This window comes from Musca autumnalis, unplaced genomic scaffold (genome assembly GCF_047663935.1).
Source record: "Musca autumnalis isolate F117 unplaced genomic scaffold, ASM4766393v1 scaffold_4, whole genome shotgun sequence".
NCBI classification, from domain to species: domain Eukaryota; kingdom Metazoa; phylum Arthropoda; class Insecta; order Diptera; family Muscidae; genus Musca; species Musca autumnalis.
This window is the reverse complement of record NW_027411977.1, coordinates 247,185,558-247,212,664: the sequence shown is the minus strand read 5'-3', so window position 1 is coordinate 247,212,664 and position 27,107 is coordinate 247,185,558. Positions and strand designations below refer to the sequence as shown.

Sequence of the window (27,107 nt, the reverse complement as noted above, 5' to 3'; positions counted from 1 at the left end):
GCTCATCCTCTATGGAGTAGATGAGGCCAAGGCTCATCATCTATGGAGGGATCATCCTCAACAGATCAGATGAGGTGAGGACTCATCTTCTATAGGGTCGATGAAGCCAGGTCAGAGTAAATGAGGCCTGGGCTCATCCTCTATAGAGTAGTTGGGGCCAGGGCTCATCCTCTATGGAGTTGATGAGGACAGGGCTTATTCTTAATAGAGTACATGAGGTCAGGGCTCATAATCTATGGAGGGATCATCCTCTACAGATCAGAGATCAGATGAATTCAGGGTTCATCTTCGATAGTGTCGCGGCCAGGTCTAATATTCTATGGAGTAGACTAAGCCATGGCTCATCTTTTATAGAGTAGATGAGGCCAGGTTTTATCTTATATAGGGTAGACGAGGCCAGGGCTCATCTTTCATAAATTAGAAGAGGCCAGGGCTCATTTTCTATAAACTAATTGAGGCCAAGTCTCTCTCATTAGATGAGGGCTTTTTCTATTGTGTAGATACAGCTGGTCATTTTCTACCACTCTGTGTCATATTCTATCAAAAACATGTCGCTAAGGATCATCAGATGTCATCAGGGTAATTTCCTTTCGAGTCTATGTAGCCATCTTCTATTAAGTAGTTCGTAATAGGGATCTTCTAATGGGTAAATGTCGCTAGTGGCCATCTTCTACCGAGTAGATGACACCAGGCCTTATCGGCTGGCTCTGAAGTAGATGATGAGAGGACTCATCTTATCTCGAGTCTGTAATGCCATTATTGAGAGGTATTCACATAACTTACATAAGCCAAATCTCTAAAATGTAATGTCATTAAATATTTGGGTCATCTTCCTTATATTTATAACGTTATTCTGCTGACAGCTATAAAAATAGAATGTCAGTTTGTTGTTTTGACACTTTTATTACCTTCAATGACGTTGTTAGCTAGCTCCTTTCAAATGTTGCATTACTCATTGCGGGTATTACTGTTTGTTTTAAGTTTATATGGATTAGTAATACCGGTGTAATTAACACCGTTCTTGGCCAATTCCGGTTTTTTCATTGCACAAAAACCCTGTAATTGCGCTCATGTCAAACCATCTGATTGCCATTTTAATGCACTGCTATTCACTGCAGCTACTAACGAATGTTAATAACATTTGTTTATTAACATTTGACATTCTCTGAGAGTAGATGAGCTTAGCGCGTTAGGTCTCTCTTTTTCTCTGTTTACCTGTTGTTGGGCCAGACCAGACTGACTACAAACCCGACTTAAACAGCACCTCACGACACAGGTATAACATTCGTGCTAAGGTTGATTTTGTTTAGCTGTGTGAAATGGTAGCAATTGCGGTTTTTGTGCTGGAATACCTGTGTTTGTGTGAATGTGTGTGTGTAATTTGGTAAATAACTGTGGGTTTAGAGTTTTGCTTCAGTTCGACCCAACAGATGTTAAGCTTAGTTGCAAAATAAACGAGCCATAGAGTGGACGAACTGGCGGACAGACACAAGCGAGACCCCGATACGTGTTTTGAAACAATTAAGAAAATATCGAACAATACTGGGAAAATTTGGAAAAACAAATATTCAAGTTTTGATAAGGTTTTACTTAAGTTTGCAACGCCAATATTCGTTTAGTAATTCTCTGTGTGTTCCAAAAAGAAAATAGAAATAAATTTCGATAATTCCAAAGTGATTAACAATAGAAACGCATAAATAATTGTTGTCAAAAATATTGCAAATACGTGTCTAAAATATCAAGCGTGTAAAAAAGTCATATTGAGAAAGTCTTTGAACCAAAAAATTCCAAGCCAACAAACGATTGCGAAAGTGTCTAATTGAGTAATTGGCCACAAACGAAAAAACGCGACATCGATACGTCAAAATTAACAAAACAAATTTGTAAATTTACAATCAAGCGGGTGAGAAGTGCGGAGCGTAGAGGTGAACTCACAGAAATCTTTGACCATGGATATGGCTTGGCGTTTTCGTATTGCGATTTTTGTTGTGGTGGCCTTGATGGTATTCGGTGACTTTTTTGGCTATGGCGGTATGATGCGTGTTGTCAAATCTGATCCAAATCAACAGACAGCTGCAGCGGGGGCGGGCAAGTTTCAGCAGAAAAATGCCGAAATTGAAATAAGTGAAGGTGAGTTCTAGTGATTTAAGAAAAAAAACAGATCTTCCTCTTTGCCATAATTGGGCAAACAGAATCCTCGATAGCCAAATATGAGGTCTGAAGGCTACACGATTTATGAGATTTTTTTTAAATTTGGCAGAAAACAATAAAATTATTGAATTGCTTTTATTAGACTATTGACTTTATGCCAATGTTGCTTTGTTTGAAGCCAAATATGTTAGGTTTAGCTTTGTTGGCTTTTTGTTGTGGAATTATTAATTTACATAAAAAATCTACATTTCAAATATTGCATGCTGATGATTTTGTAACGAAAGACTTGCTGCTGGCTCCCCATTGGGGTTATTTTGTTGAAACGTTACCCAAACGAGGTCAAACAAGTATTTCGTATCATCGCTGTAATCATTTTTGTGCAGAATTGTGTAAATTTTAATTTGCATTTATTTCAAAATCCCCCAAATCGGAAAAAAATGAAACAAAGCAAACTATGAAAAGGTCAATAGTATTTTCAAAAAATCAAAATTTTTGTTACATCAATAGTAATAATAAAAGTAATTTGTTAGCTACGGTTGGGGTGAACAAATACACAGTGGATTTGCTGTTGTTGTTGCTGTGTATAGAAATATTGCCTACCTATTGGGAAATACCATCGTTGTAGTTGTTTTTACACATTTGATTAATTTATAATAGTCATTAATTTTATAGTTCTGGATTTTCCATTTATAGTTTGAAGACTTTGAAATAATAACAGATTCGTAGTTGTTTAAAAACTACGTCTTTCTTGGAAAAAATTTGTCTGTTTTTTTTTGCAGATGAGATTTTTTATAGTTAAATCAGGTAACAAAACAAAACCTTTTTATTACTTTGTCTTATAGGGAAATATGACAGTTCGGGAAATTCGTGGAAAATTTCTTATGTACATATGCAGCTGACTGAAAGGGTTGTCTCGGCAGGAATGTATGTTTTCATAGATATTATGGGTATAGATAGACGTGTTTCCAATTTCTAAAGATAGAGCGGGAATGTCAAATGGTGTTTGGCCGAATGTTTTGCTTCAGTAGTTGGTATATTCTTTATACAGATGAACAAGATAACTCCAGGAGGTGTTCTTTTTTTATTAAAAAGATGGTCGGTGGTGGCCTACAATCTCCCAGTATAGGTGTTGAAGGTTTGATTACACTATGCAATACTGAAAATGCAAACAACTTCTAGTATGCATTTTTGAAAGTACATATTTAGACTACAACAAGTAAAAAGTCGTTAAGTTCGGCCGGGCCGAACTTTTTATACCCTCCACTATAAAATAGTCTTAATTAAAATGGAATAATTAGGTCCTTTTACAATTTTAGGTGGAACAACTTTTCGACAATGGATAGACTCCTACTGCCTCCCACTATTGCTAAAATTACACTGTGAACACAAATGTTGGGGCAGAGATAATTCCTTTTGGAGATGAAAGCCCTTGGTGTGTGTATATTAAAAACCCCGAAGGACAGATGCGCCGTGAGTCGAACTTCAGCGTTATGGCGTGATGAAATTTTTGCAAGAGACCCTGTAAGCCACCATGAATTAGCATTTTATCTTTGTTTGTTGTTTTTGTAGAGCACCTAAGCAACAGTGAACAAAGATATAACGCTATTTCCTGATGGCAAACAGGGTCTCTAAGAAAAATTTCATCACGCCATTACGAGGAAGTTCGACTCACGGCGGATCTGTCCTTCGGGGTTCATAATATACTCACCAAGGCCTTTCTTTCCCAAGAGGAATTTTCGGTGCCCCAGACTTTCACCTCCATTTTGTTGCACAGTGTTATCTAATCTAATCTAAAAAAATGTGTTTACCGAGGTGAAAGGTACCACATACGGGGCTATATCAAAGAGTCAACCCATTTTTAAATTTTTTGGCGGAAACGTTTTATAGCTGCAGGGAACTTCAAGAGTCAAATTGAGGGTAGTTTCATCAAAACAATGTAGACCCTCAAAAATGCACCCATGTTGACGAATTTTAGTGAAGAAATTTCGTGACCACTGAAAATCCCCGAAAATCGGGAGGTACAGTTATAGGGGGGATATACCAAAACATGGACCTATATTGACGATTATTTTTGAATAGACAAAAATTGTAGCTAAAATTCTCAAAATACCGATCATTACAGCTAGTTCGGTTAAAAATTGCAGCTAAAATTCTCATAATACCGAAAATCGGGAGATACCGTTATATGGGGGCTATACCAAAACATGGACCTATGTCTACGATGTTTGGTGGGGATGTTTTATGACCACTGAGAACCTCAAATGTCAAATTGCAGATAGTTCGGTTACAAATTGTGGCTAAAATTCTCAAACTACCGAAAATCGGGAGGTACCGTTATATGGAGGCTATACCAAAACACAGACCTATGTTGACGATGTTTGGTGGAGATATTTCATGACCACTGAGAACCTCAAATGGCAAATTACAGCTAGTTCGGTTAAAATTTGTAGCTAAAATTCTCAAAATACCGAAAATCGGAAGGTACCGATATATGGGGGCTATACCAAAACATGGACCTATGTTGACGATGTTTAGTGGAGATGTTTTATGACCACTGAGAACCTCAAATGTCAAATTGCAGATAGTTCGGTTTAAAATTGGGGCTAAAATTCTCAAAATACCGAAAATTGGGAGGTACCGTTATATGGGGAATATACCAAAACATGGACCTATGTCCATATCCTTTGGGATATAAGTTTGTTGATCACCAGGAACCCTAAGTGCCAAATTATAGCTAATTCGGTTTGCAAATGTGGCGAAGAACGTCAAAATACCTTAAATCCGGAGGTACCGTTATATGGGGGCTATACCAAAGAGTGGACCGATATAGCCCATCTTCGAACTTGACCTGCCTATGGAAGAAAGACCCTCGGGTGCAAAATTTCAGCACTCTATCTCAATTATTGCGGACGCTAGAGTGATTACAACAGACGGACAGACGGACATGGCTAGATCGTCTTAGAATTTTATCCTGATCAAGAATATAGAATATATTATATATATACAACAATTCTTTAGAACATTCTGTAACTCTAAAATGCTCACTTCATGTTGTTTCAGCGGTAGTTTGCATCATATCTTTTAAAACACGTAGTTCAAACACAGTTCACACCAACAGTTTATTCTCGCATTTCGGATTTCACTACATCATTGACATTTTTATTAAATCGTCGTTGAAAAATGTACTGAAGAGTTGTGTATTACATTCCAGGGAATATTTTTCCCAAAGAAAATATTCAGAAAAAATTAACAATTTTGGAGATACGGTGCGAAAGGTATATAAATTGTGGTATTTTTGCATATATTTTGAAATTTGAGGCAATAAATGTAGTTTTTCGAGTTCATTATTTCTCCAAATAGTTTATTCTTGTCTTTATCTACAAATTTGCTTCTGAGGTCAGAAGAAGGTTCACATTGGTTTCAGAGATATAGCCCCGACTTTCTTTAAAAACTCAATATTTAACCATGTTTAGATGGGGCCATAAAATCCGAGCTGGATCTGATACAACAAAACCCAACTAGGGTTTCTTGTCGTCTGGGTCTGTACTTTCAAAAAATCCTCAGTTCGAATTGTTTGCACAAGATCACCTTAAAAATTGTGCAATGTGTTATAGAAGACTCTATATAGAGTAGGACAGAATTTCTGGAAATTCTTCTCACGGAATACCAGAAGGACCTTATTTCATAAAGAAGAGACGATGGCCCTCTTATCGGAAAGACATAAAGCCTTGTTCTATAGCAGAAGGTGTTCCTTATAGACCAAATAGAATTTGAAATATTATAAGGTTTTCGCACGAATGATTAAAAGATAAGAAACTAAAAGAACATAGGATTCCAATGTAGAAGAGCGGAAACGTTTTTTTTACAGGAGTTCATAAAAAAGCTTCTTCTTTTCGAAGACAGTAAAGACAAAACGGTATTCTTTTAGATAATTTGAACTTCTACTTTCGGAAAGGCTAAAAGGTCTAACGTTTTTTTTATAGAACAGAAAATAGATATATTTAGGTATAAAGAACATCATAACGACAAGTTAAAGATGGTTTAAAGAAGATCGGTTTGATTTTTTATAGACGACAAGAAAGACTTTTCATGTCAAGATCCTTTCCTTTGCAGCCAAGCCTTCTTACTTATTCGAACTGATCTGCAGCAAAAATAAATTACAAGTTCCCTATTTGTCCATAGAAAATTTGTCTAAAAATTTCCACGTTTTTATACCCTCAGCCTTTAGGCTATGAAGGGTATATACACTTTCATACGGGCAAAATGTGCCTCATCGAAATAATGGTTTTAGACCCCAAGTATGTTTGGACGAAATGTGTTTCAGACAATTTGGAGTCGATTGAGCAATGTCCGTCCGTCTGTCTGTCTGTTTGGCTGGCTGGAGCGCACGATAACTCTCGAAGGGATGAACCGATTCGGTTCAAATTTTGGCTTTCGTAATATTTTGTCCAAACTTAGTTTAAGTTCGAAGATGAGCTATATCGGTCCACTCCTTCCGGTACCTCCCCCACAAAAGTTCGAAAATGTTCGGAAAAATTGTACGCACGATAACTCTTGAAGGGTGTAACAGATTTGGTCCATACTTTGCCCATCGTGGAGCGTGTACCAGACTTAGATCAGGTTTTAATATGGACTCAATCGGTCCACTCCGTCGGGTACCTCCCACACAAAATTTTGGAAAAGTTCCGTTTAGGAACATCTCTCGAATCGCTTTGATTTTTGCTTTAGCAACTTGTGTTCACTGCCCTCCATACGACGGTATAAGTTTCATCAGGGGCAAGTCCATACTTCCTGAGAAAATAGCCTGAAAGTTGCAAAAATCCCCTATGACACCGTGTGAGGACCTATTCTAGAATTTTGGACATAAATAGTTAATAGCAGTCCTTATGCAACAAAAGTCAAGTTCGTATATAAAAATAAATGTTGCCAAATGCAAAAAATTAAGTAAATTAGCCAGTAGAACGTGGGGGGAAATTTTCGCCCTTAACAAACTATTTTTTCTCGTAATTTCCGATACGTCTTGACATAACATGATTTTTTATACCCTCAGCTAACGAGGTATATACACTTTCATACGGGCAAAATGTGCCTCATCGAAATAATGGTTTTAGACCCCAAGTATGTTTGGACGATATCCGTTTCAGACAATTTAAAATCGAGTTAGCAATGTCCGTCCGTCTGTCTGTCTGGCTGGCTGGTGCGCACGATAACTCTCGAAGGAATGAACCGATTTGGTCAAAACTTTGGCTTTCGTAATATTTTGTCCAAACTTAGTTTAAGTTCGAAGATGGGTTATATCGGTCCACTCCTTCCGGTACCTCCCCACAAAAGTTCGAAAATGTTAGGAAAATTTGTGCGCGCGATACTTTGCACATCGTAAAATTTCTACCAGACTTAGATAAGGTTCCAATGTGGATTCAATCGGTCCACTCCTTCGGGTACCTCCCACACAAAATTTGGGATAAGTTCAGTTCATTTGGGATAAGTTCAACTGCTCTCGAATCGCTTTGAATTTTTTTTGTAACAACTTGTATTCACTGCCCCCATACGACGGTACAAATATCATCAGGGGCAAGTCCATACTTCCTGAGAAAATAGCCTGAAATGTGCAAAAAAATCCTATGACACCGTGTGTAGTGGTTGGAGCGAAAGATAACTCTCAAACGGATCTGCCGATTCGGTCCAAAATTTGGCCTTCGTAATATTTTGTTCAAACTTAGTTTCAGTTCGAAGATAAGCTCTATCTGCATACTCCTTCAGGTACCTCCCCCACAAAAGTTCGAAAATGTTCGGAAAAATTTTCCGCACTATAACTCTTGAAGGGAGTGACCAATTTGGTCCATACTTTATTCATCCTAATTAATATAGCAGGTATAGGTCAGGTTCAAATATGGTCTTTATTTGTCCACTCCTTCATGTACCAGTCACACAAAATTTCGGATAATTTAACTTTAAGACCCGCTCTCCAATGTCTTTGATTTTTATTGAAGCAACTTGCATTCGGTACCTTAATTACGACGGTAAAATTTTTTCTAGGGGCAAATCCATACTTCTTGAGAAAACAACCCGAAAGGTGTAAAAAACCCCCTATGGCACCATATGTAGTGGCTGGAGAGCACGATAACTTTCGAACTGATCAACCGATTTGGGCCAAAATTTGCCTTCGTCACATTTCCATTCCTTTAAGTACCTCCTCCACAAAACTTTTGAACTTTAATCCTAATCCACATTTTTTTCGGCAAGTTCAAATGTCCAAAAAATCTGAAAAGACCCTAAAAACATTCGATCTGTCCGAGATGAAAGTTTCAATTCACATATGTTGAGGGTTTTTACTTTCATCTGAAACGGCGTACGAATAGGGAAATAAGGAAGTGCAATAAACAGAGGTCGACTTCGAAATCTACAACAAGTTAGCTTTGCTTGTTTTTGGTCGAAATCCGGAGATACTTTTTCATCCAGTAACTTGTTTAAATTCCTAATTTGTTTAAATTTCTAACTGTTTTATTGTATGTTGACATTTTTTAAATAGGCTGAGGGAGTTATGTCTTTTTTCAAAAAATTATCTCTGACATGGATTTTTGACAATTAAATCTCTAAAAATATACCAATTACTGAAGATTGACATAAATGATGACTTATGCTGATTTTTGTGAGAACTACAAGTATTGTTATCTGAAAGCTCAAAATGACTCAAAATGAATGGCGCGATGAATTGATAACACTGTTCAACATTTTTGAGGTAAACTTGTGCAAACAATTCGAGCTGAGGATTTTTTGAAAGTACAGAACCAAATGACAAAAACCCTAGTTGGGTTTGGTTGTGTCAGATCCAGCTTGGATTTTATGGCCCCATCTAAACATATATATGGGGAATTCCAAGTGAAATCGGACAGTTCGGAGAAAAGTAATTTTTGATTTCAATTGTTTTTGGTTCAATTTATGATCCTAGCCAACAGAACATTTTAGTATATTTTAAAATTATTTGACCAACGATACAATATCGAAAATTTCCATAATTTTTAAACATTTCGCACCGTATCTCTAAAATCGTTAAATTTTTCGGAATATTTTCTTTTAGAAAAATATTCTCTGGAATGTAATACACAACTCTTCAGAACACGTCATTGTGGTAAAATACCTCAATCCCTTTGTTTTCAGCACATTTTTCAACGACGATTTAATAAATATGTCAATTATGAGGTCAAATACAAAATGCGAGAATAAACTGTTGGTGTGAACTGTGTTTGAAATACGTGTTGTAAAAGATATGATGCAAAATACTGCTGAAACAACATGAGTTTTAGAATGTTCTGAAGAATTGTTGAGAACTTTATTTGGAAGTTTACTTGGTTCAACTCCCAATAGTTTAGCCGACACTGACCAGGGGCTCAATTCTGTTTCTATGAAAATGTGAAATGAAAAATTGTATAAAGGAAAAAATGGCAAATGAAAAAAATTATGAAGAAAATATTTTTCATTTCAAATTTTCATAGAACGAGAATCCAGCCCCAGAATTTCAGCAATTATGTAAAATTTTCTATATTTTATCGATTTTGATGCCCTAGATGGAGTTTTTCTTATATGGTCTGTTCAAAAGATAAGTTCTACTATAGTGTTAGCCCGGTTTAGATGAGGCCATAAAATCCGAACTGGATCTGACAGGACAAACCCCTATAAGGCTTTTTTAGTCTTAATATGTATTTTCAAAAAAATGCATACTAGAAGTTGTTTGAATTTTCAGTGTTGCATAGTGTTATCATCTCCTAATTGAAAATCTATTTGGAGACTTTACTAGTTTTAAGTGTTTTAGTAGTTATATTTGGGTGCCACGGTGGTGCAGTGGTATGCATGCATGGTCTGCGGTTCAATACCCAGGCCAGGCAACATCAAACATTTTTTAAAGGTGGCAAAATACCCCTAAGTAATGCTGGCGGCATTTCCTAAGTATTTCGGCCATGTAAAACTTCTCAGCAAGTGGTGTCGCAAGACACGCTGTTCGGATTTGGCTATAAACAGTAGGTCCCACATCATTGAGCTAATATGAATCGGGGTGCACATATTGATATGAGAGAAGTGTCCCTTGCCCCTTCTGAGATTATTGAACAATTATTGTTGTTATATCGGTCCACTCCTTCCGGTACCTCCCGCACAAAGGTTCAAAAATGTTCGGAAAATTTGTGCGCACTGTAAGGGAATAACCAATTTTGTTTGAATATGGACTATATTTATCCACTCCTTCGGGTACCTCCCACAAAAAGTTTCGGATAAGTTCACTTTAAGACCTGCTCTCGAATCACTTTGATTTCTGGTGAAGCAACTTGCATTCGCTGCCTCAATTACGACGGTAAATGCTTTTTCAAGTGCAAGTCCATACTTCTTGAGAAAACCGCCCATAAGGTTTCCAAACTTAGTTTTAGTTCGAAGATTGGTAACAACTTCCTGTACTTCCCTCCAATATTCAAAAAATGCCACTAAAATTGATCGTGCATGCAATTTTAGTGACATTTCTTAAATGTCTTGAACAGGACACCAAATTGGCTCAAACTTTGGACCAAATTTAGTTTAACTTCTTAAATGGCCGATATGGATTTAATTCTTATGGTACTTCCCCCACAAAAGTTCAACATTTGTGTCGATTTGTACGTAGATTAAAGTTTTAATTCACATAGGCCGAGGATATATCTCTGTCGGCAGAGCCGACTGATACCTTTTTACTTGTTATATCTAAATTTAAAACCCCCATATAAAACTTTGTATCGATACTCCAGCATTGCCAACATAGTATTTAATTTTTAAACCTCAAGTTTTCTCTTTCTGTAAGATATACTCATCCAAGAGATCCTCACGCCGGCTATATCAATGTTTACTTGATTTCAAGCGCTTAAATTTGTTCTTTTGTTTTTCAAAATTTCTAGAAGTCAGCATTTTTTTATTTAAATTATATGATTGAATATTCACACGTCACAATCTTGAAAATCGAACTGAAAAAAATTTAAACTCTTGATTTTTTTTAATTATGCAAATTCTTCAACACTAGAATTATCTGGTTTTTTCTTCTAGCAAAATAAAATTGTCATAATGATCAAAGTATAAGAAATGTTTATTATTATTTGAATAATATTAGAAACAAAAACATTTAAAAATCTAAATAGAATTCGATTACGTATTCTTTAACTTTTAGATAATTTAAAATTCAAAAAGTGAAAGTAAGTGAATGTTGATATACATATAATAATTTGGGATTGCCGTTAATTACGAATAATCCACTCTAAATTTGTATTCAATTTAAAAATACAAAATAATAACACATTTCAATTAAAACATGTAGTAATTAATTTGTTTCTCATTTAAATACGTTTAGTAATTGACAAGGATTATTTGGAAGTCGAGACGAAATGCCTAAAATGGTCAGTTTATACACGAAATTTTACAGGCATACAAATAAATTATATGGTCACTGGAATCATATTTTCAGAACATGATTGAAATCACAGGCAACAGGAATCGTACTTTGAGACCTCAATAGATATTTTAATTTCATAAAAATATATTGTTGCCTGACAAAAAATACGTAACAAAAAAGGTAGAGTAAATACTACAACAATTACAACTCAACAACCACATAGGAATTTGTTTTTGTTTGTAATGTTATTGTCAACTGTACATGTAAACAAAACAAGGAAATGTCTATAAATTATTGGAATTTATAAAACTAATATTATTTCACATTTGATTGAATATTTTGAAAAACATCAATGAAAATTCGTTACATTTTCAATTTGAAAGTATCCACATCATTCCACTAAATGAATAATTTGTCGCAGAAAGTAGAATTCTTGCAAAAATGTTTGGGGTCCCAAAAATTCATTGAAAAAGGAGAAGCTGTATCAAACTTTTATTTTTGAAATCAAAGAAGCACATGTTTATTAGGGCTTTAATTTTTTTCAAATTTAACAAAATACCACACATATTAACAAATATTATACAGCTTCTATAAGAGGGGTTACAGTGTCCGGCATGGAAGAGGTTACATATCATTGATATGAAGAAGAGACAATAATTATTGTGCTCTCAAAATGTGCTTCTCTCTAACCTTATTTTTCTTTATAATTTAAAAGCTCAAGCTAAAAATTCAGTGTTGTATTTGTTGAACTACATTTTGAAAATATTTTTTATTAAAATGCTTTTGTTTTCAAATCTCTTACTGGTCATTTTCATCCCACTGTACTACTACTAATGCCTTTGGCCATCCATTGAAATGTTCATGTAATCCACTGGTGGTAAACCTGGTTTTGGCTATGTTGTAATAGCATTAACTTGTTTTTTCTTTTATTATTTTGGTTGCTTCCCATGATGATGCTGTTATTCAACCAGAGCCAACATTACTTCATTACTCATAACGGCCACAATTTGATAGTTGTAGAGTAGCAAATGTTGATTTCTGGTTAGAAATAAATAAAAGCAAAATAATGAAAACAAAAGCAATAGAAATGATTTCCAAAACTTGTTGAGATTTTTGTTTCAAAAACAAGAGAAAAAAGATGATAGAAAAAGCAAAGCAATTCACAAGTAAAACAAATATGTATGTTTGAAACTATATACATGGCGACAGGTTGCATGATCTGTGGGCATATTTTTTTAGTTTGTTGCTGCTACTGCTGGTGGGAAGAAAACTCTTGGCTCTGTGAAACTCTGCTAAGGTTCATTGAAGGTGAAAGTGAAAATTGTATTGCAAAAGATCAAGCAACCAAGTCGAAGAAAAAATTGAATTGAATTGTTATGAAGACCAATGTTGCTGTTTTACACAAACATATCTATGTATGTACATATGCATGTTCAACAAGAGAAACGTGATGCCAATTTCTAGAGCTGGAGCGCCAGTTTTAAGATATATTAAGTAAATATTCATATTCAGCGTCCATGCCATTATATACCGCATCCGCTAATTTACAAACATGACTGAATGACAGACAGAGGTTGTTAATTATACCAGATAATAATTCAGAAAAAACAACTGTTTTTTCTTACAGACCGGATTTTTGCTTTTAGTTTACATAAATATTTGTTTTACAACAACAGTGGTTTAAATAAAATATTTTAAAATATTTTAGTAAAAAGAGAGAAAATAAAATTTCATAGCAGAGCAGGGACGGTGAAAAATTTTCAAATTATTTTGCATATAAAGAGAGAAAGGCGATTGAGAATTTTTCTTTGTTAAGAAAATCTCCAAATGTTTTTTGTCGTCACCGATTGTCAATTTCCACATGGGATTCGAAAGTAAACATATTCAAACTAAGGAATCCATACACTTTGGTCAAAATATTGGAAGGTGTGGGCGTGGCGTGCTCTTAAAGACGACAATTTGTTGGCAGTTTTGGAAAATGCGTCATTTTTGCAAATATCTGTAGAAGAAAATAGCTATTTCTCAGAAACTATAACAGATATTGTGTTTATCGTTTTGTGAGGCACATACGTAGGATTGTTGTCGTTAAGAACTGTTTCAATAAATGTCCGTAGCGTTTAAACGAAGTGAACTATTTTACTTTTCCTCAGGTACTAAATATTAGTGAAGTTCCAATTAAGTGGACTAGAACTTTTAGGGAACAGCATGGATCGAATTTCTGTTTTCAAAATGATACCTAAGAGTGTCCTCTTTCAGTCCATATATACTTTTGTACCAGACCCGTTCCGACCGTTTAACACATTTTTAAATTTATTGAAATTACAAGGGTAAAAATGTGTGTTTTTCTCCATACCGTTTCCCATATAATTTGTAGCTTTTTTACACAAACGGAAATTTTTTAGTATATGAGCTTTATGAAAACCCAAGGTTTTTTTTTTAATTTTGGAAAAAATTTAAAACTATTTGAATTTTTTTTATACCCTCCACCATATGGAGGGTATAATTAAATTTGTCATTCCGTTTCATTCAATATTTGGTACAGAAATTTTTATTACTTGCAGGATGGTTGGATGGTATTGAAAATGGGCTATATCGGTCCACGTTTTGATATAGCCCCCATAGAACCGTACCACCCGATTTTCGGTATTTTGAAGGTGTTAGCTTTATTAACACACGGAAATGACTGAAATTTGGCTTCTTTTAGGGTATAAAACTGTCCCCCAGAATTTTGTCGGTATCGGTCTACGCCTTCATATATCCCCCATAGAACGGTACCTCCCGATTTTCGGTATTTTGAAGGTTTTAGCTTCATTATCACACCGATATGGCTGAAATTTGGTACTTAGTCTACGTTGGGGGTATAAAACTTTCCCTCCAGAATTTTGTCGGTATCGGTCCATGCCTTCATATAGGCTCCATAGAACGGTATTTTGAATTTTCGGTATTTTTAACGTTGTGGCCTCAATATTGCACCGAAATGGCTGAAGTTTGGTGTCCTCAACTTTCCTCCGAAATGGCTGAAATTTGGTATTTAGACATCGTTGGGGGTTCTCAACTTTCCTCTTTAAATTTGTCGTATAGGTCCACGCCTTCATATAGTCCCGATAGAACGGTACCTCCCGATTTTCGGTATTTTGAAGATTGTGGCCTCAATTTTCCTCCGAAATGGCTGAAATTTGGTATTTAGACTTGGTATTTAGGTTCACGCCTTCATATAGGCCCCATGGAAAGCTACCTCCCGATTTTCGGTATTTTGAATATTGTGGCTTCAATATTCCACCAAATTGAATTTTCTTTGCGTCTAAAATTCAATTTTTCAATTTTACTTCAATACATTTAGTGGTGGAGGGTATACAAGTTCGGCCCGGCCGAACTTAACGCCGTTCTTACTTGTTTAAATTAAAAAAATCTTTTTTGTATTTTTTTTCAATATCATGGTTGGTTTATTGGTGTTTGATATTTTTAAATAGTTACTAGCTGACCCGGCCCGCGTTGCTCGCCCGTTTTTGAGGTCCCGGTATAAACATTTACAACTTCAACTTTTTTCTACAACGGATTTCTACTACCAACACACCAACCACCAATTACCAATAATAATATCTGAAATTTCACGTTTTGGTCAAAACAGCTGTGGGGGAGGTCACCCGAGACCACTACTTCCCGTTATACAATGAGAATTTGCATTCAAAGCTGTTATTTCGATATTTTGAAGAACTTTGGCTGATTTCCCAATCGATTGTTTTGGAATTTTGGTCAAGTGCCATTTCAAATTATCGGAATTTTACTGTGAAAATTGTGAAGTTGACCGCAATGTCTAACTTATTGAAGCCAGTTTTTATAGCGCTTTTAAAGACACGCGTACTAACATTACGGATATTATCTGCAATTATACATTTTTGAAAAAAAAAAATTGTGGACCGCGATATTTCACTTCCGCGATGATCATTCAGGGTCAGGGTAATAATTACCATAGCATTGCAAACAAATTTTAAACAATAGGTTGAAAAATACCTTCGATTTCACGTTTTGTTAAAAAAATTTGTTTTGGGAGGTACCCTGGTCACTCCATTGACCACTATAAAAAGTAGTTAAAAACCTATTCTCAGACCTACAAACTCCACATACAAAATTTCATCAAATTCGGTCCAGCCGTTTCGGAGGAATTCAAAGCCGAACACCGTGACAGGAGAATTTTATATATATATAGATAACATATGAAAAACTCAACAACACTCATTCTTTGATGCAAAACATGAAAAAACTTAAAATTATAGCTTTGACCTTGAATTCCTCAGCAAGTACTAGATCAAATTTGAATGTATTTTAATGCATCGGAAATCTCTATTCTCTATTCGTTTAAAAGTTACAGAGTTTGGCCAGGAAAAAAACGATTTTGAAACACTGCACTGTGGGGCCAAAGTTAGGGTTTTGAGGCAAAAAAAACACAGGGCAGATGTTTATAACACTGTGCAACAAAATTCAATTTTTTCAAAATGGTGGGAAAAACTGAGTAGATGATGAAAGTAGAGTTAAAAATATGAGACATGTGTGTCGGCGTTTTTCACGTTTACATCGTAGGCGGGGCAAGTTCCGCACATTTCTAGCTTTTTCGAAATATTCGAGTTAAGATATCTTGGAATCCTTGCATTTTAGTTATATAGTGTCTTTGACAACTTGACAGAGGAGGGCGTGGGCAATATTTCTGTTAAAAAGTTTAACCCTCTTGCGGTTCATCAAAAGGGTCGTTTTGGTCCTTTTTTCAAAAATCTTTCAAAAACTCCTGTAAAATGTGATCATATCAAATCAAAATTTTCTACAAAATTGTTCGTTATAAAATTTTACTGTAGGTCTCAGAATACACTAAATCTGTAAATCTTATCTAATCGCCAGAAATCTGCAAAAATGAAAAACACGTTTTAGGGTTAAAGTCGGACTACATCTGAGTTTATTCAAAATTGTCCAAGAAAACATAATTTTAGAGGGATGACGTCAAAAACAAAAATATTCTCCGTCAAATTTTACTATGGGTCAACAAAGAAATGAAATGCCTATTTACATTATATATCATAAAAATATCAGTATCAATTTTGCTGAAAAATTGTTCCTTCTTTTTTCGAGTTTATACATGAAAGTAATATGAAACTTGGTTATTGGTGAAAAGTGTGAAAAGATGAAAAGTTCTACATAAAATTTACTATTAGTTTCAGAATAAACCATAAATCTAGCTATACTATTTCCTTAAAAAAATTAGATTACAAATTTATATATATTTGGATGAAATTATATGTTTTAATTTTGGACTGTTAATTTTATATAATTCCATACTGGATCAAAATCTAGCAAAATCCTTTACTTTTTGGGAATATTGCTAAATAAAGAAATGTTCCTAATGAAATTTTATTATGAGTCTCTGTATAAAAGAAATCTGTAATCAAACGAGTTTTTCATTTTTGCAAATTTCTGGTGATTAGATAAGATTTTCAGATTTAGTGTATTCTGAGACCTATAGTAAAATTTTATGACAAACAATTTTGTAGAATATTTGGATTTGATATGATCACATTTTAAAGGAGTTTTTGAAAGATTTTCGAAAAAAGGACCTAAAAGACCCTTTTGATGAACTGCATGAGGGTTAAACATTTTGACAAAAACATTGCCTACATCCTCCTCTGTAAAGTTGCCAAAGACACTATATACCTAAAATGCAAGAAATCCAAGATATCTTAACTTGAATATTTGGAAAAAGCTAGAAATGGGCGGAACTTGCCCCGCCTACGTTTGTTACTTTCCGATGTAAACGTGAAAAACACCGATACACGTGTCTCATATTTTCAGCTCTACTTTCATAATCTATTCAGTTTTCCTTGTCATTATACCCTACACCACTATGTGGTAAGGGGTATTATGTGTTAGTGCATTTGTATGTAACATGCATAAGGAAAAGAGATAGACCCATAGTTCCTTCTAGGGATATACATAGAATCACTTTCTGAGTCGATTTATGCATGTCCGTCCGTCCGTCCGTCCGTCCGTCCGCAAAATACAGGTCGCATTTGTTGACCGATTTCGCTGAAAATTGGGGAATACCATTTTTTTAGCCGTCGAAAGATCAAGTTCGAAGATGGGCTATATCGGTCCAAGTTTTGGTATAGCCCCCATATAACGGTACCTCCCGATTTAAGGTATTTTAAGGATCTTAGCCGCATTTGTTGCCCAAACCAGCTGAAATTTTACATTTGAGGTTCCCAATGGCCGCGAAATTGCTCCACTAAAAATTGTCAAGATAGGTCCACGGTTCGGTATAGTCCCCATATAACGATACCTCCCGATTTAAGGTATTATATGGATCTTAGCCACATTTTTTGCCCAAACTAGCTGAAATTTTACATTTGAGGTTGTCAATGGCCGCGAAATTGCTCCACTAAAAATTGTCAAGATTGGTCCACGGTTCGGTATAGTCCCCATATAACGATACCTCCCGATTTAAGGTATTTTAGTGATCTTAGCCACATTTTTTGCTTGAACTAGCTGAAATTTTACATATGTGGTTCCCAGTGGCCACGAAATTTCGCCACTAAAATTGAGCCAAATTATATCGAAATCGGTTCAGATTTGGATATAGCTCCCATATATATGTTCGCCCGATTTCACGTATTTGCTGCACCAAACACGCTGTATACGTCCGATTTTGATGAAATTTGGAATGTTTGACTGAATTCGGTCTAGAAATAAGTGTGCCAAATTATATCGAAATCGGTTCCGATTTGGATATAGCTCCCATACATATTTTCGGCCGATTTCGTGTATTTTCAGCTCCAAACACGATATATAAGTCCTATTTCAATGATATTTGGAATGTGTGACTGAATTCGGTCTGGAAATAAATGTGCCAAATTATATCAAAATCGGTTAAGGTCTGGATATAGCTCCGATTTATATTTTACATATTCACAGTGGTGTAGGGTATTATATAGTCGGCCCCGCCCGACTGTGATCCTTTCCTTACTGGTTTTTTTTTTTGTTGTCGCACAGTGTAATCGGCCTAGAAATGAATATGCCATATTTGAATATATCTCCCATAAATATTTTTCATCCGATTTGATGTTTATTGCACAGTTAATTCGTAAAATAAGTCCGATCCGGAATAAATTCGTACTTTTGGCCGAAATCAGCCAAGAATAGAGTTGGTCAATTTTTGTTATATTCAGTTTAGAGTTTACTATAGCCCCCTTATATATTTTCATCTTATTTAATGTTAAGTTGTTGAGATAGTGTATCACATAATCCGCTTCGTCCGACTTTGGTCTTTTCCTGCGCACAGAAGTATTTTATTTGGTTAAGGCGTTGTCTTTGACATCTCTATTAAATTTCGCAGAAATTCAGTCTATAACATGTTTAGGTTTTCGCTGGTTTTCTAACCAAAAATCAAAAATTTTAAGTTTTACGAAATCTGAAAATTTCTTTCTTTTTAATTCGCAAGTATATGCAAAGTTTCTTCTCAAAAACGGTTGATATCGTCACCTCTCACCAAATATATATATTTACGAGAATACGGCCCTATACCGAAGTTCTACTCCAAAGAACACAGGGGCGATACCACAGACTACATCAAAAAACATCATTTACTGACACAACAAATTATGGACCACATATAATATTACATTTACATAATAATCTTAATTTGCATACAATTACCCATATTTTCCATTTAAAAAACAAATATATAATATCAACAGATCAGGTTTTGGCGCGAAAATACTTCAATTGTTTAATTACGATTGAATGCCGGAATGAAAATTTTGACATCTTTGACAGCTTGGCATGTCGCCGTGGGTCGTTGCCCGATTGTAATTTGTTGGTTTTGGAGGTTTGAAAGTGTTAAGAATATAATTCCGTTATTATTTGAGTTCAATCATTGAGTTCAAAAAATTACTTTTTGCCTCACACACCTGTCATTGGCTCCATCGTGCACTGTGCGTCATTCAATTACAGTATTTTACGGATATAAGAACTATCAAAAATAAAAGCGAAGTATACTGTGTAACATTTGAGCTGTTTATAACATGGAATTTGTCAAGCGAGATTCTGTCAAATAACATTTTACAATAATCATATTTCCATTTAGAATATTTTATTTTTAAAATATATTTAAAAACACTGTAATAATAATATTTCCCTTTCACACACTAATTATTTTCACATTATTTTCTTTCACCACAATCCCCAAATTTAATTATCGTATATGTCAAATACGTCAAATACATTGTTTTGCAAAAATCGTATGATTTTTGCGTAGTTCTCTTTCATTAATAATTAATACGATTTTTTTAACAATAGCCAATGGTCATTAAAATCCAACATTTGTTAACAAAAACACATTTTTTGTTAATAACATTCGTGACATCACCAATAGCTGGCTTTAGAATCTTTCTCTGTTCTTTTTCAAAACATGTTATACAAAGTGAGAAAAAGTTTCAGGTTCATTTTTAAAGCGTGCGTTTTTTTTTTTGAATTTCTAAAAAAAGTTGAAGCCAAAAACGTTTCCTGAGTCTATTCCAATGGGTACGGTTTTTTGTGTGCTTTTTTTGGCTAACCAACCAGTTGAGAGTTGTCTAATTTTAATTATTTAACTTTTATTTTACTAAAATTAGTTCTCAAAATACCGGTATTATTTTTTCAAGTCATTTTATGGCAATTTTATTTAACAATTTGTTTAAGACAATTTCACCAAACATTTTAAGCCATGCAATCTATTAACCAGGATTAATAATGGAATTTGAATGCTTTTGTACAGCCTAACTGAAATATATGTACTTTTCAATCCTGTTCTATATGATGTACTTAATTTATTCGTAAATGTAGTTCAAAAATACATTAGGAACTTGCAAATTGCCGTTAGAACTCGTATTTATTGTCATATTTCCAGAATAACCAAAAATTTTGTATATTCAATATCAATATGAAATTCAATATGTTATAGGTTAGTGAAATAGCAAAATGTCAGGGAAAACTGCCACCTGGTAGTTTGTACAGCATTATGCTCTTATTCAAATTCAGCGACATACTGTGAAAGTAGTTTTAAATATTTGTTTTAGTAGAACATGAAGAACTAGAATTTTAAATTATGTCAGCAAGTAAAATATAAATGTCAACAAGTATGCAAATAGTTTTGCAGGACTATCAGATCTATAACACTATGCAACACTGAAAATGCAAACAACTTCTAGTATGCATTTTTTGAAAGTACATATTTAGACTATAAAAACCCTAGTAAACCGGGCTAAATCTACATTTTTTTGCATTAATCGGACCTTTATTTAAGAAACGAATGGGAATTTGGCCTTGCTGTCTTTAGCAATATTGTAGCCCTAATCTAGTAGAACTTATCTTTTGAAAAAACCACATAGGAAAAACTCCATCTAGGGCATCAAAATCTATAAAATATAGAAAATTGTACATAATTGCTGAAATTCTGGTCAGTATCGGCAAAACTATTGGGAGTTGAACCAAGTAACCTTTTGCAAAAATCTTCCAAATAAAGTTCTGAACAATTCTTTAGAATATTCTGAATCTCTAAAATGCTTACTTCATGTTGTTTCAGCGGTATTTTGCATTATATCTTTTACACGTATTTCAAACACAGTTCACACCAACAGTTTATTCTCGCATTTCGGATTTCACTACTTTATTGACATTTTTAATAAATCGTCGTTGAAAAATGTACCGAAAACAACGGCATAGAGGCATTTTAGAACAATGACATGTTCTGAAGAGTTGTTGTTGTTGTAAAAATTGTGGAATTTTTGCATATATTTTGAAATTTGAGGCAATAAATGTAGTTTTTCGAGTTCGGTATTTCTCCAAATATGTTATCCTTGTCCTTATCTACAAATTTGCTTCAGAGGTCAGAAGAAGATTCGCATTGGTTTCAGAGATATAGCCCCGAATTTCTTTAAAAACTCAATATTTAACCATGTTTAGATGGGGCCATAAAATCCGAGCTGGATCTGACACAACAAAACCCAACTAGGGTTTCCTGTCGTTTGGGTCTGTACTTTCAAAAAATCCTCAGTTCGAATTGTTTGCACAAGATCACCTTAAAAATGTTGCACAGTGATATTCTATAAATGAAGGAAAATATGAACTGCAGCTAAGAGGAAAATGTTTAAACTAAGGAAACTGCTGCATTCATATGTCCGCAGGGTTGTAAGATGGCTAAGAAGGCGATTTTCTGGATTTTGGAAGCATTTCCAAAAGGGTCACATAGCCAAATTGTTTAACAATAGTAGTGTTCCAAAAACTGCAAGATAGCACAAACATGTATTGCAATTAAATATGCAGAGAAATGCAATTGATAACACTGTACAACAAAATTCAAATTTTTTCAAAATGATGGAAAACCCTGAGTAGATTGTAAAAGTAGAGTTAAAAATATGAGACACGTGTATCGGCATTTTTAACGTTTACATCGGAATGTAACCAAAGTAGGCGGGACAAGTTTCGCCCATTTCTAGTTTTTTTTCGAAATATTCGAGTTAAGCTATCTTGGAATACTTTTTGTTAAAAATTTTAACCCTAATGCGGTTCATCAAAGAGGTGTTTTTGGTCCTTTTTTCGAAAATTGTTCAAAAACTCCTTTAAAATGTGATCATATCAAATCCAAATATTCAACAAAATTATTAGTCATAAAACTTTACTATAGGTCTCAATCTGCAAATTGTATCTAATAGCCAGGAATCTCTAAAAATTAAAAACACGTTTTAGTGTTAAAGTCGGACTTCATGTGAGTGTATACAAAATTGTCCCACAAAACATAATTTTAAAGAGATTACATACCTCAAAGACAAAAATATTCTTCGTCAAATTTCACTATGGGCCACCAAAGAAATTAAATGTCTATTTACATTATATATCATGAAAATATCAGTATCAACTTGGCTAAAAAACATGAAAATATTTCCCAATTTTTTGATGAATTTTTTTTCCTTTTTTTCGAATAGATACATGAAAGTAATACGAAACTTGGTTCAAGGTGAAAAGTGTCAAAAGAAGAAAAAATATACACAAAATTTCATTGTGAGTTTCAGAATAAACCATACATCTAGGTATACTATTTTCTTAATAAAATTAGATTGCAAATTTATATATTTTGGGATGAAATTATTTGTTTTACACTGGGTCAAAATCTAACAAAATTCTTCACTTTTTTGAAGATATTGTTAAAAGAAAAAATGTTCCAAATCAAATTTCACTATGAGTCTCTGAACAAAAGAAATCTGTAACCATTACATATAATATTGTGAGCAGCCCTTGTTTTTGATATAAATGTTGTGAGCTCCATTTAAACAGCATTTATGTCAATTTTTGTCAACAGTCAGATATATGGTTTATTCTGAAACTCATAGTGAAATTGTGTGGAGAATTTCACTTTTCACCTAGAACAAAGTTTCACATTACTTTCATATATCAACTCTAAAAAAGAAGGAAACAAATTTCATAAAAAAAATTGGGAAAATTTTTCCTGATTTTTCAGCAAAATTGATACTGATATTTTCATGATATATAATGTAAATATACATTTCATTTCTTTGATGACCCATAGTGAAATTTGACGAAGAATATTTTTGTCTTTGACATCATCTCTCTAAAATTATGTTTCGTGGGACATTTTTGAAAAAACTCAAATGAATTCCGACTTTAACTCTAAAACGTGTTTTTCATTTTTAGAGATTCCTGGCGATTAGATACAATTTACAGATTTGGTGTATTCTGAGACCTATAGTAAAATGTTATGACGAAGAATTTTATTGAATATTTGTATTTGATATAATCACATTTTAAAGGAGTTAATTTCTTAACAAAAAGGATTCCAAGATAGCTTACCTCGAATATTTCGAAAAAAAAAAACTAGAAATAAGCGAAAATTGTCCCGTCTACTTTGTTTACTTTCCGATGTAAACATTAAAAACGCCGATACACTCGGGTTTTCCCATCATTTGAAAAACAAAATAGAAGCCGTCATCCCAAACAAAAATGCCAACCCTCCTAATTTTGAAAAAAATTGAATTTTGTTGTACAGTGTTATCAATTGCATTTCTCTGTATACATATATAATTGCAATACAAGTTTGTACTATCTTGCAGTTTCTGGAACACTACTATTGTTAAACAAATTGGCTATGTGAGTAAAATAGTAAAAATGTTATGACGAATAATTTTGTAAAATATTTGGATTTGATATGGTCACAGTTTAAAGGAGTTTTTGAACAATTTTCGAAAAAAGAACCAAAAAGACCCCTTTGATGAACCGCCTAAGGGTTAACATTTATAACAAAAATATTCCCCACATTGTCCTCAGTAAAGTTGCCAAAGACACTATATACCTACAATGCAAGGACTCCAAAATATCTTAAATTGAATATTTCGAAACAACTAGAAATGGGCGGAACTTGTCCCGCATACTTTGGTTACTTTCTCATGTAAACTTTAAAAACGATGTTACAAGTGTCTCATATTTTTAGCTCTACTTTCATAATCTGCTTAATTTTCCTTCCTTTTTTTGTTGTGGGACAGTGTAATTCTCAGATATATAATTGAGCTTTTTATATACATGAACTCTCCGGGCGAAGTACTTTTTAAACCCTCAGCATTTATGCTAACGAGGGTATATACACTTTCATACGGGCAAAATGTGCCTCATCGAAATAATGGTTTTAGACCCCAAGTATGTTTGGACGAAATGTGTTTCAGAAAATTTGGAGTCGATTGAGCAATGTCCGTCTGTCTGTCTGGCTGGCTGGTGCGCACGATAACTCTCGAACGGATAAACCGATTCGGTTAAAATTTTGGCTTTCGTAATATTTTACCCAAACTTAGTTCAAGTTCGAAGATAGGCAATATCGGTCCACTCCTTCCGGTACCTCCCCCACAAAAGTTCGAAAATGTTCGGAAAATTTGTGCGCACGATAACTCTTGATGGGAGTATCCGAATTAGTCCATACTTTGCCCATCTTGAAATATGTACAAGGCTTAGATAAGGTTTCAATATGGACTCAATCGGTCCACTCCTTCGGGTACCTCGCACACAAAATTTCGGAAAAGTTCAGATTAGGGCCACCTCTCGAATCGCTTTGATTTTTGCAGTTTGCTTTGTTTTTGACCAATTGGTTGTAACGATTCGTTTATTTATTTTAGATGGGCTTTTTTGGTCAGAAACTAATGTTAATTCATTATTTTTCCCAACGTTTCGTCAGTTTATTTCCAACTTCTTCAGGGCATTTTTTATTGGAATTTTTAATTAGTTAATTTTCTCAAATTTATATTTATAAAAAACGGGACTTCACAAAAACACGCATTGTATAAATAATAAATAAATAAATAATTGTAAATAAAAAAATCTAATCTATATCACAGAACGTATCACTTAAGCTATTGCAACCGATTTTTGATTTTTGTTTTAGCAACTTGTATTCACTGCCCTTCATACGACGCTACAAGTTTTATCAGGGGCAAGTCCATACTTCCTGAGAAAATAGCCTGAAAGTTGCAAAAAACCCCTATGACACCGTGTGAGGTGGTTGGAGCGCAAAATAACTCTCGAACGGATCTGCCGATTCGGTCTAAAATATGGCCTTCTTCTTCTTCTTTATTTGCCTATTCGTCATACGAATTTTAGCGATCAATACAATTACAATAAAAATTCGATTTTAAATAAAAATATTAGATAAATTCATAAATTTTTTACAATATCGGCAAATATGTCTCTACTTCTGGCAGCACTTATTAGGTATCCAACATCTCGTAATCCAGTCCATTCTTGAATATTCGCAATCCAACATAATTCTTTTCGGCCTTTAGGATTTCTACCTTCTATTTTTGATTTTAAGATATCTTGCAGTATTTTGTATTTTGAATTTCTCATGATATGACCAAGGTAGGCTGTTTTTCGTCTCTTGATGTTTATCATGATCTCTCTACTTCGATTTATTTTTCGCATCACTTCATTGTTTGTAAATAAGGCCGTCCACGGAATTTTTAAAATTCGGCGATATACCCAGATTTCGAAGGATTCTAATTTCTTTACATCTACTGCTTTTATTGTCCATGTTTCCATAGCATATAATAATGTTGACCATATATATATGCTTTTACAAATCTACATTTTGTTTCCAGGTTAATATCATGGCTGGTCAGAACTTTCTTGTATTTAAAAAATGAGTCCCGTGCAATTTCAATACGCCTTCTTATTTCTTTGAAGCAATCCCATTCGTAATTTATGTCTATTCCAAGATATTTAATGTTTTGGACTCTTTCAATTGAAAAGTTTTGTATTTTTAGGGAAACATTGTTGTGGCTATTTCTCCTGCTCACAATCATATATTTTGTTTTCTTTGTGTTTATATTTAGTCCATATTTATTACTGCATGTTACCAATTTGTCCATTAATTCTTGTAGGTGTGAGATACTGTCAGCTAATATTGTAGTATCATCAGCATATCGTATGTTATTAATGTATCTACTACCAATGAATATGCCTTCGGACGTTTTGTTGATGGATTCTTCAAAATTTTTTTTGGCCTTAGTAATATTTTATCCGAACATAGTATAAGTATGAAGATAAGCCATATCGGTCCACTCCTTCAGGTACCTCCCCCACAAAAGTTCAAAAATGTTCGGCAAAATTGTTCGTACGGTAACTCTTGAAGCGAGTGGCCGAATTGGTCTATACTTTACACATCCTAATATATCTACCAGATATAGATCAGGTTTGAATATGGACTATATTTGTCCACTCCTTCAGGTACCTCCCACACAAAATTTTGGATAAATTCACTTTAAGGCCTGCTCTCGAATCACTTTGATTTTTGTTGAAACAACTTGTATTCGCTGTCCCAATTACGACAGTAAAAGTCTTTTCAGGGGCAAGTCCATACTTCTTGAGAAAACAACCTGAAAGTTTTCCTAGTGGCCCTGTTTACAGCGATATTATGTGTTTCGTAGGCTAGTTGGTAAAAAACCCCCATAAATGCATACGTTTTTTTGGAAAAAATTGTATTTCCATCCACACAGGCTGAGGGTATATCTCTGTCGGCAAAGTCGACTGATACTTTTTTACTTGTTTTCAACCCCTTTATCCCAAACATTATTCTTTATCAGGGCGAAATACTGAGTCGATCTAGCCTATAGTTTTGCATTGGTGTATATTTTCCATATACAGGTTAAGCTCGAATATGATCTCCTGCCAATTTGTAGTATTTTAGCCAAATTTTTTTTAAACGAACTAGCTGTAATTTGGCTTTTGTTTGACAAATTGTAAACATAGGTCCATGTTTTGATATAGTCCCCATTTTATACATTGAGAATTTAACTTAACTTTTATTTTTATTTAATTGTTGTCTTATTAGGACGAAGGTCATTTATTTGTGAGAGTTTTATTTAATTGAATAAATTGAGCTATAACGACCTAAGGAAAAGTGAAAAAGTGATATCTAGCGAAGTCCACACACATCCAACCAATATGCTACGATCGTTTCGCTGGGGCCACCCCCTTTAGA

The 27,107-nt window shown here is 34.3% G+C and overlaps 1 protein-coding gene across 1 annotated transcript in view; it reads left to right on the top strand.

Moving 5' to 3' along the window:
• Nucleotides 1–1,292: 1,292 nt before the first annotated feature.
• The window catches only part of geko, a 42,478-nt gene continuing 16,663 nt past the window's right edge, over nt 1,293–27,107 (top strand). Inside the window, exon 1 of the mRNA XM_073987290.1 lies at nt 1,293–2,130. Within this exon, the coding sequence (XP_073843391.1) occupies nt 1,950–2,130 (181 nt within the window). The 5' untranslated portion in view covers nt 1,293–1,949. The remainder of the gene's footprint in view (nt 2,131–27,107) is intronic.